This window comes from Alnus glutinosa, chromosome 1, assembly GCF_958979055.1.
Source record: "Alnus glutinosa chromosome 1, dhAlnGlut1.1, whole genome shotgun sequence".
In the NCBI taxonomy this organism is placed as follows: domain Eukaryota; kingdom Viridiplantae; phylum Streptophyta; class Magnoliopsida; order Fagales; family Betulaceae; genus Alnus; species Alnus glutinosa.
The window spans coordinates 18,254,397-18,265,666 of record NC_084886.1 but is presented as its reverse complement, the minus strand read 5'-3'; the positions used below and the strand labels follow the sequence as shown (position 1 = coordinate 18,265,666).

General features: G+C 38.9%; 1 protein-coding gene across 1 annotated transcript; it reads left to right on the top strand.

Moving 5' to 3' along the window:
- The first annotated feature begins 594 nt into the window (after positions 1 to 594).
- Positions 595 to 4,375, top strand: LOC133858627 (2-alkenal reductase (NADP(+)-dependent)-like). The gene is made up of 5 exons (XM_062294100.1): positions 595 to 834; positions 1,457 to 1,634; positions 1,869 to 2,035; positions 2,410 to 2,492; positions 3,785 to 4,375. The coding sequence occupies exons 1-5, from the start codon at positions 595 to 597 to the stop codon at positions 4,161 to 4,163; spliced, it is 1,047 nt and encodes a 348-aa protein (XP_062150084.1). The 3' UTR covers positions 4,164 to 4,375.
- The last annotated feature ends 6,895 nt before the right edge of the window (positions 4,376 to 11,270 follow it).

The window sequence follows — 11,270 nt, the reverse complement described above, 5'->3', positions numbered from 1 at the left end:
TACTCTTTTATTAAACTCGAATAATAATAAACATAATAATGTTATATACTACACTCTATCTCACTGGACCGATATGATCGTGCCATCAACGTTTTAATATATATATATATATATATATATATATATATATATATATATATATATATATAAGGGTTGAATTAAGTACCGATAAATATTATCACATTAATTCAATAAAATGAAGGTGGGATGAGATGAGATGGTAATACTATCAAATAAACATATCATTTACAATTCCTTTAAAAAAAAAACATGTAATTTGAGATAGACTACTTACGTTGGACAAGAGCAGCATTACAAGAATTTAGAACATTCCAGGGTTACAGAAACCAATAAAAATAAAAAATAAAAAAATTTATTACTAATGACGTAAAATTAGCATTGACGGACTTCCCTCTCGCAAGTGGATCGTCACTGCTGACTGCCCCTCATGGCCCATACATTACATCATCAGTGACACAAGCACTAGGACCTGTGCGCTACAAAATCCAACCTCTTGCCTTTCCCGCTGCATGGCAAACGTCGAAACACAGACAGACAGACAGACAGAGACAGTGAAAGAGTGTTGGTTTATCAATGGCGAGCGTTAAAGGAGAGGAAGTAGTGAGCAACAAGCAGGTGATATTCAGGGACTATGTCACTGGTTTTCCAAAGGAATCGGACATGTACGTCACCACTAGTACCATCAAATTGAAGGTCCCCGAAGGTTCCAATGCCGTTCTGGTGAAAAACCTCTACTTGTCCTGCGACCCCGTCATGCGAATTCGGATGCCACGAGTCCATCTTAGCGGGTTCAATTTTTACACCCCTGGCTCTGTGAGTATCGCTGTTTGGTACCCGAAAAAGTTGTATGGGGAAATGGGGTTCTGAATTTTTTTACTGATTGATGACTTATTTGAATTGGGTCCTTTAGATTTTGGAGATCCATAGTAATTATAGCATAGCAAGATGACACTTTGAATATATATTTTTTTCCCTTCGCTTTCCTTTATCCCATGTTTTTTCTTGGCTGAGGGTATTGGTAGTTGGAAATTGAGACTGAAATTGTTTTTGATGATTTATGACAGAACAAAGTTTAAATTTTTGGACATGGGAATTAAAATTAGAAGATCAAACATGTGTTTTAAAAAAAAAAAAAAAAAATTCTTGGTGGGTAGTCGATGGGTTTTCGGAATATTTGTTTTTTTATTTTATTTTTTTATTTATTTATTTTTATATTTTTTTTTGAGTATATCTCTTTTGGTTCTTGGGGAGGAGTGAATGACAGGAAAGAAAACAAATACTTGAACAGGGCTAACCTGAAAATTGAACTAATATTTTGAAAGATTGGAAAGATTACTGGGAGAACATTTTATATGACGCGTGCTTGCTTGTTTAAATTGAAATTGTGTACATTTTGAGTTTCAAATTGTGATCTTCTCCTGCTGGAAACTCGCAGCCATTAACTGGGTATGGAGTGGCTAAAGTTTTGGATTCTGGGCACCCAGACTTTAAGGCAGGTGACTTAATTTGGGGGACTACTGGATGGGAGGAGTACAGCCTAATCACTGCAACCGAAAGCCTGCATAAGATCCAGCACACTGATGTACCCCTTTCCTACTATACTGGACTTCTTGGTACGTTGTTTGCTCATTCTATGAAGTTTTGATTGATTTGAGATTTAGAAGATGATGATTATGCTACAACTTATCAAAAAAAAAAAAAGATGATGATTATGCTACATTCCCTTTTGAGCTGCATGTCTCAAGGAGTGGTTTCATTGGTTTAAGATTTTGTGCTCCTGTGGGCGTCATGTTGAATTCCCTCGGTTAATCTGTGTCAATATGTTTTTTTCTTTTCTTTTCAAATAGGTATGCCTGGTATGACTGCTTATGCTGGTTTCTATGAAGTTTGTTCTCCTAAGAAAGGAGAATATGTCTTCATTTCCGCAGCATCTGGCGCAGTTGGTCAGCTTGTTGGACAATTCGCCAAAATGTTTGGTTGTTATGTTGTAGGAAGTGCTGGGAGTAAAGAAAAGGTATATTTCAATTTGCATATCTACTTTTCTGTTATCTGGCCCTTCATTAATTTATGTCTTCTATCTAGATGTATTCCACAATCGTTAAAAACATAGGTTTCATGGAACTATAGTAGTCCCTAATTCCCATATTTGACACCTGCTGTATGGTTTTGCTTTTGTGGACCCAAATTGTGGCAGCCATGTGTCCCTGATTCTCTCTGTAAAACCAAGAAGATGAACCATAAGGACATGTTGAATAGGCGCTGTTCAATTTTCTTCTTCCTTCCCCCTCCCCCCTTTCTCTCTGTCTTCTTCTGTGATTGTGGAGATGACCTGTCAGGATGAATGGACCAGTCACATAAAAAACTCATTCTTCTTCTGTTATAAATTAGGTTGATCTATTGAAGAATAAGTTTGGTTTTGACAATGCTTTCAACTATAAGGAAGAGCATGACTTGGATGCAGCGTTGAAAAGGTCAGTATGTCATTTGAGCATTGTGTAACATTTGAGCAAACTGGATGGGGCCATTATTTGACACCACATTCATTATCATAAATGACTGCAAAAATAGTGGGCTTATTAAAATTTTTAGGCCCTGCTAGAACTTACAATTTTTGCTCTAAAGCTTGAAGCGTATACGGATTCCTATGTTGATTAAGTTGTTGGCCTGAGCTTCATGCAAAAAGTTTTATTATCATAAATGACTGCAAAAATAAATGGCTTGTGACGTCCCACATCGCCTGGGAATGAGGATGTGCTTATATGTATAAATGCACCCTTTATGACACAACGCGTCTGGAGCCCAGTTGGTTGGGTGGAAAGAACAAAGCCTTGAGGTTGAGGGTTCGAGTCCCCAAGAGACCAAAGAGGACAATATTGTGGGTGGGTCCACCAGCTGGCTGCGATACCACTAACAACGCGTTTTAAAGCCGTGATGGCGATGAACCTATCAGAACTCCGCAGTTAAGCGTGCTTCTGCGAGAACAATCCCAGGATGGGTGACCTCCTGGGATGTCTTGTTTGGGGAGCCAAAAGCGGGCAATATTGTGTCATTGGGGGTGGGTCGTTACATGGCTTATTAAAAGTTTTGGGCCCTGCCAGTAGCTTAAAGGTTGGTTTATACTGAGAGTGTGGAGTAAAGCTTAGATATAGAAGTATTAAGCAGGCTGGAAACAAAAAAAATATGGTAGATTTTCAGGTACGTCATTTAATTGATTCCTTCAATTGATATTATAATGTTAGATGGGTAGTTGGTCCTTAATCTTTAATAGTCATATTCATAATGATGGAATCAAAAAAATTCGATTCTTAAGGATATAGATGACTTATTTTTTTAACCTGATTGACACAGCTAACTTTGCTCGTTGGGCATGAGTTTCTTTTTGGTGCATATAAATTTGGTTCTAGTACGTGGATATGACATCTAGTGACAAACATTTAGAAAATTATTTAATAAAGGGAAAGAGCTAATGGTCTTTGGATTATATGACATCTCCTCCCCAATAATTAAGGGGTGGTGTGTGGGGCCATAAATTAAATTTTGTATGCCTGCATGAGTTGTTTAATTGCCTGTCAAAAAACAAACAAGGAAACAAAAGAAAAATCTAATGGACTCGATATTAGATTTTTATGTTTGATAATAAGAACTCTCAATATCCTAAATTGTTGCCCCATCTGGTAGAACATGTAGGAATATAATTTTGATCTTTGAGGCATTAGTATTTCGATCTTTGAAACACACATTATTGGTTTTTGTTCATCATCAGGTACTTACCAGAAGGCATTGACATTTACTTTGAGAATGTTGGGGGTAAAACACTTGATGCAGTGCTCCTAAATATGAGAGTCCATGGCCGCATTGCTGTTTGTGGAATGATTTCACAGTACAATCTTGATCAGCCTGAAGGCGTGAAAAATTTGATGAGTCTCGTATACAAGCGAATCCACATGCAAGGATTTACAGTTCATGATTACTATCATCTCTATACGAAGTTCTTAGACACTGTATTGCCTTACATCAGAGAAGGGAAAATAGTGTATGTGGAAGACATAGCTGAAGGCCTTGAGAGCGGTCCAGCTGCTCTGGTTGGACTTTTTAGTGGTCGCAATGTTGGCAAACAAGTAGTTTTAGTTGCTCGCGAATAGTTTAGGCCCGTCTTTTATACCTAGTATGTGCCGTTGTTGGGAGTTTGTATAGTACTACTGTGTGTAGTATCTTCCTATGTTGGTTGCTTAAGATGTATTTGACTGTTGGGGCCAAATAATGTTTTGGAGTGCAAAACGGTGCAGGCAATTCCAATAGAGGATGAGTCTGTACTCTGGAAAAGATGGAAATAAAGTGAATTTGTCTTGTTGCAGTGATCAATTGATTGGTGTCTTTGTGCATTTACCTTTTGTGTTTACCTTTGCAAATGAAGTAAGGACAATGACTTTGGCTTACTCTTGTCATTATGGGATAATTAGCATTATTCAGGTTATCCCACATCTAGAAGGAGACGTTATGCTTTTTGCTTCAATCTTTTAGATGGTCATATCTTCAGCTTCATGCACCCATATTGATTTCTGGTCATTGCCTTAGTTGAGGTACCTCAGGTCCACCATTTGGGACGACATCTAACGCAACTCCGAGTGTAGCACTCTGCTTAAGAAAAATAATAATAATAATAATTAAAATTTAGAGAAAAATATATATAATATGATGAAAATGAAGAGAAATTATGGTATAAATAGATAAAGTGCAATTGGGTTTGTAGGTGTTTGATCATTAGGGTATATACGTATTAGATTTGGGTGTTATTAAATTTGTGCAAGGTCGATTGAATGAAGTTGGGGTTCATTTGATCGAGATGGCATATTCAAGTGGTAGTGCCACGTATGCAAGTAGGTGAGATTTGACAAGAAATGTAATGCAAATTGTCACGTTTCATTCGATCTAAATTGCATCTCCACTCTTGGTCGAACATTCGAGTCAAACCCTAACGCCGAACATTCGTTGTTAGATGCTCGAATGTTCGATCATTTTTCGTATGTATAGTAGGCCCACGCGTGTGGTATGTATGTCAAAAGGTACACCAAATGTTCGATCTAACCTAAAACCACTAGATAATAAAGTACATCAAGCATTCAAGAAGAGTGACCGAACGCTTGACGTTTGATAGAAATGTTTAAGAACAGCCCCCACCCTCGCCCCTTTCACCTCATTTCCACCCCTTCCTTAAGTTTTATCCTAGAATGACAGTAAGAGAGTGTTTTGAATAGAGAGAATGAGCTCTCTTGGTTCTGTTCTTCTAAGAAGATAGCATTCCTAGCCCTTCTCGTTTCTTAAGTTGTTATTATGCTATTCAGTTAGTTTTCATGCCTCAGCTAATGGTTTTGTATCTCTAATTGGTTTTTGGTCTTAGAGCTAGATTAATGTTTGATTAGTAATTTGATAAGGTTTAACATATATACAAAGTTCTGCTTGAAGGTGTTATTGAGGCTTATGACTCTTTAGAGATTATATTAGGACCTTATGACTTACTTAGAAGTGGTTTTGTGACTTTTAAGTTCAGAAATGAGATTATGTCCCAGCACTGAACATTTGACCCTGCACTTGATGAATGTTCAATTTCTAGGCCGAACGTTTGACCAACGGGCAGAAAGCCTATTTCGAGCTTATTTAGGATTTAAGGTTTGTTTAGTTCGGGATTAGGATTGATGATAAGTCTTTTCACAGATTTTGAAATTATGGAGCCTCAAGAAGAGGACTTTACGGTGCAGCTTTACGATAAGAGTGAGTAAAAACTCACACGATACTTGTTATTACATTTTTTTTTTCCACATAGCATGATTATTTTGTGTACCAAATATGGATGTTTACAATTTACATAAAATACACTTTCGATTACTATGAATTCTATTTTGTGAAAATGAGTGATTAATGACAAGATAATGAAAATGATAAGTTTATAAAAGCATGCATGTAAAATACGGTGAAGATTAAATTGCATCGTATGACATGGTACACTAGTACGTGCGGGATAACGACCATGGGCTTACAATACATGTTAACCCTATGGTCAAAGGTTTATTTTTATGTTTAGCATTGGAACTAATGGTTTTCGTGATCGATGCAACCATGTTTGCTTGGTGGTCACTATAGACGGACGTCATTAGTGGTGTGGGCCACTAGAGGTCGAACTCGGTCAGGCTGCTAATGATGGACGGTAGCGTACAATATGCAGGGTACCGATATTGTATTACAGGTTCTTCAGGACAATGCCAACCTTGCTGGGAAGTGGTATAACATATGGTGTTAAGCTATGACATGATTATTTTATTTCAACATATATTATATCTATATTGCATCCACGATGACATTGTCAAATGACAAACTGTAACCTTGCAATACTGCATGTGATTTTTAAATAACTGAGTTCACTACATGATAACCTTTCATCATGTGTATTATTACTGACTAATTCGTGTACTTACGCTTGTATTTTCTCTACTTATGAAACATGTTTTGTTTTATAGTGGAACTACCTTTAGATTTGAGATTGACCTCGAGGCTGATGTGGTTATTAGACGTAGTGATATTGATCCAGTTATGTTTGAGGATTGATTGCAGGATTTTGAAGATCGCTCATAATAATTAAAACTTTTGAGTGATGTTGTAGGCTTAGCATTTGAAGCTCGATTGTGTATTAAGGATTTATTTTGGATCTATTATATCGATGATTTGTATAGTGTAATTTTAGTTATGAATTGGCTCTTGGTAGATGTTCTAGTTGGTATTAATGTTGTTAGACTATCTTATATTTCCACTGCGTAGTATTTTCTTTTGGAAGAGTAGAGATCTCTAAGTCTTATTCCTTGTGGAATGAGACTGAGAAACGAACCATGAAGTTAATTGCCAGTTAATTAACTTATCGGGGCATCATAACTTTCCTGCAATTTAAGAAACATACCTTAACTTTCGCACTATAATTGTACTCGTAATCATTATCCTAATAATTCCCTTTTAGTTACCACGCATTTCCATCAGGTTTATCAACATTATATTCATTTTACAATGTAATCTATGGTTTTGAAGCGTGGTGTTACAAGAAGGGTCTTAGAACTACAAGGATGAAGTAAAAACTATCATATAACGTGGTATAATGTAGACGAATTTGAGGAACGGGCCGGTGACATGTAGGCAAAGGAAAAAATTAAGCAAAAGTTGTGAGTAGAACCTTCACCCAACCGAAACTTAAATGCTTTACATGAAATATTTTGTATTTGATTAAATGCATCATTGTGAACTGTTTTAAATATGTACTGGATATATGCATGGATCAGTGAAATGAGCCCTATCCTTTGGTAGTTTAAATTATAACGAAAGTATATTACCAAAGTCATTGATAAATGTTTTAAGGAAAAGAAATGGCATGTGCGTAGCGTTTATTGCATGTAATGATTTAAAGTTGAAATAGCAATGAAAAGGAACGATTAAGCAAGTGAATATGAAAATGGGAATCACAAGGATATGGTAAAAGGAGTGGTCACCTTGCTTTGTCCATGGCTCAAGAAATAGCCAAAGTAAGGATTTGAGACGCTAGGCGATGACCCAAAGAAACACCAATCATGGTCACCTATTTCGATGGCCCAAGAAACGGGCATATATAGGTGCCCAATTCTCACATGATGACGACCAAGAAACCTTAGAAACGGTCATTTGAAGAAATGTTAAGGAAATTAGCGAAGGAAATGAAATAATTACATAATGGCCAAGAATTCTACAGAAGTGGTTCTACTGTTTGTAAGGGCATTGGGTTTTCAGTGTTTGTATTCTAGTTGTAGCTTTGTTGGTCGCCCTTTTGGGTGGATTGATCCAGCCTTTATACTGGAGTGCTTGTAGCTTGTGTTTGGTTTATAAAAATTTCATTCATAAAAAAATAAAAAAATAAAAAAAAATAAGTCACCTTTCTTTGTCGATGGATCAAGAAAAGGGAAAAGTAAAGATTGCGACACTTGGTGATGGGCCAATAAATGGCGATGGCCTAGGAAACAGCCATAGGTGTCCAATCTTCTCATGAAGACGACCATGAAACGGTCATGTGAAGGTTCCCCTTCTCCCACCCCCAAGTGAGATGGTAAATAAATGATAATGGAAAACGAGCTGTTAAAGTAATGAGAAGAAAGTTGAAAGGAAAGAATTAAAAAGGGTAAAGGCATGATAAGAGTACAGTAAAATATGTTTATATTGTTATAATGCATGCGATCATAGTTTGGATTTAAGAATAACCGAAGAATAGCTCCAGATCCATTGTGCCCCTTATGTCAAGGAGTTTCCGAATCAATTTTTCATATCCTGTGGGGATGTCCTTTGTTGGTACAGTTTCTGGTATGGTGTGAATCTGCACGCTCTTCTAATGTTCTTCACGCTTCTCAATAATTCTGCAAAACAAAAAAAAAACTAGGGACCTTTCCAGGGATCCCGTTCTGATGTCTAAGTTAGCTTCTGTGAGAAAATAATGCTCTATGCATAAAATTGAGTCTTAGTTTATACCTGGGGTATGGGCCTATTTATGGGCAAAGAGGTGGAGTCAAACCTGGATTAGGACTCCTGCTTCTTGTTGATCTAGAACTGTTGTCAGAGTTCTAATTGGACTTTAATCCTTTATTAGACTTCTAATTGGATATCTTCTTAGACTTCTGATCCGATAATTCTTCTTATTTGATTGGACCATGAGTCCTATCCCAATTCTCTGATTTATCTGAAGTAGTTGTTAAATGTCCATCTCCTCCTTGAATCGGTTTGAGTAGAATTTATCCCCAACAGTTACCCCCCAATTCCCTTATCCGAAGCTTGCTTGAATAATGGAAATTCTATGTCTAAGGAAACCCGAGCTTTGTCTCCTTCTGAAAACCTGCTAACCTACAAAACTCGAGGGTTAAATCTTACCCCCCATTACCTTCTTGTTTTTCCTTAGGGTTTTCTCACTGTCTCTTGGAATGGCTAACTCTTGAAAAACTGGAAAACCCGAGGGTTAAATCTGACCCCCCTGGCTCTGTTTATTTCTTTCTCTCAGCAAGGATTGATCCGAGAATGCTTTTTTTTTTTTGTTGCTCTCGGCTAGGACTGATCCGAGACTCTTGGCTAGGATTGATCCAAGAGGTTTTTCTTCTTACTCTCGGCTAGGACTGATCTGAGACTCTCTGTTAGGATTGATCCGAGAGGTTTTTCTTCTTACTCTCGGCTAGGACTGATCCGCGAGGTTTTTCTTCTTGCTCTTGGCTAGGACTGATCCGAGAGGCTTTCTTCTTGCTCTCAGCTAGGACTGATCCAAGAGGTTTTTTTCTTGCTTTCGGCTAGGGCTAATCCGAGAGGCTTTGCCTTGCTCTTAGCTAGGATTGATCCGAGAGGCTCTTGCTCTCGGCTAGGACTGATCTGAGAGGCTCTTGCTCTCGGCCAGGACTGATCCGAGAGGCTTTGCCTTGCTCTCAGCTAGGACTGATCCGAGTTCTTGGCTAGGATTGATCCGAGAGGCCTTTTTCTTGCTCTCAGCTAGGACTGATCCGAGAGATTTCTTCTTACTCTCGGCTAGGACTGATCCGAGGGGCTTGGCCTTGCTCTCGGCTATGACTGATCCGAGAGATTTCTTCTTGCTCTCAGCTAGGATTGATCTGAGAGACTTTCTTCTTGCTCTCAGCTAGGACTGATCCGAGAGATTTCTTCTTGCTCTCGGCTAGGACTGATCCGAGAGTTTTTGCCTGCAAAAGAAGCGATATCAACGGGTTCCCGGTCCCTAGACCGGGAACACTCGGATGCTTAAGTCAGCTCTATTCTTTTATTCTGAAAATACTTATTCCCAAAATCTGTGGAATTTTCTGTCTTTTATTATAACTAGTCTGAGTTAAAAATAAAAGTCTAGTTCTTTGCAAACATAAATGCTAAAAATAAAAATCAAGCCTGAAATTTCCAAGAGTCCTTTCTACATGATCACAGGCAGATTCTGCTGTTGCCTTGGCTCTCTACGCCGTGGGCTTCTGCTTCCTCGGTCCTCTCTTCTTTCTAGATCATCTCGGGGAGCATTCTCTTGATGCCTCTCGTCTAGCTGAGGACGGTCTCGGGGATAGTAATCCCGTGGCTGCTGATCTCGGGGCTGACAGTCTTGATGATTCCGAGGCATGTTGTTTCTTGGCTGGTTCCGTTGCTCTCCCAAGAACCGAACCAGGTTGCCATTCTTTATGAATTTTTCTATTAACAACCTTAGGGTTACGCACCCCTCGGTGTAATGACCTGCTTGTTTATGGAAATCACAATACTTGCCTGCATTCCTATAAGGAGGACTACCTGGTATCTTTTGCGGTTCCCAAAATGCCAGATCTCTCTTGATCTCCATGAGGACTTCTGATATCTCGGCATTGAGGGGTGTAAAGATGTAATCTTTGAACTTCTTTACCTGCCTCTGCTCTTCCTCATCAGCTTTTCTGAATTCTTTCCTTTTCTTTTCTGGAGCTGTCTCTCGGGGTAGCCTAGAACTGGTCATAGCCTTCAGCGTCTCTTCCTGGTTGATGAATTCATCTACCTTATCCATTAGGCCCTGCAAAGTACTCGGTTGCTTCCGGACCAACTTCTTCATCAAAGGCTCTTCGGGTGAAATTCCCTGATAAATGGCAGCAAAGATCATATCCTCAGTCGGATCTTCTACCGTAGCCTTCTCTCGGTTGAACCGAGCCATAAACTCCTTAAGACTCTCGTTGCTCTGTTGGTGCAACGATAGCAAATATCCCGAAGGCTTCTTCTTTGTCCGGAAAGCTAGAAATTCCGTTAGGAATATTTTGGACAACTCCTTGAACTGATCAACAGAATTCGGGGGCAGCTTTCTGAACCAGTCTCGGACATTCCCCGAAAGAGTAAGAGGGAAGGCCCGACATGCTACTTCATCGAGTGTCCTGTGAAGGTCTAGATGAGCTCGAAAATTCTCTAGGTGATCCAAGGGATCTCCGTCTCCTGCATAACTTAGAATTTGGGGTACCTTAAACTTCTCGGGAAGCCGATAGTCTGCTACCCGTCTCGTGAAGGGTGAATTTGTACCCATTAGGAGCTTGTCCACCACTACGGATCTGCTTTTGTCTTTTCTTTCCATCTCCATGTACGTGCACCTTCTCTCCAGCTCGGCAATAACTCTGCTCAAATCTCCTTGGCGGTCATCCTCCCTCCGAGGATTAGTGTTGCTGTTGTGATCTTCTTCCTCACGCTCATCCCTGTTCATCTCAGGATTG

Excerpts from the sequence above, each read along its gene's own strand:
- LOC133858627 (XM_062294100.1), top strand. The coding sequence starts at position 595 with ATGGCGAGCGTTAAAGGAGAGGAAGTAGTGAGCAACAAGCAGGTGATA. Across the intron at positions 1,635-1,868 it reads CTACTATACTGGACTTCTTG|GTATGCCTGGTATGACTGCT; the intron begins GTACGTTGTTTG and ends CTTTTCAAATAG. Across the intron at positions 2,493-3,784 it reads TTGGATGCAGCGTTGAAAAG|GTACTTACCAGAAGGCATTG; the intron begins GTCAGTATGTCA and ends GTTCATCATCAG.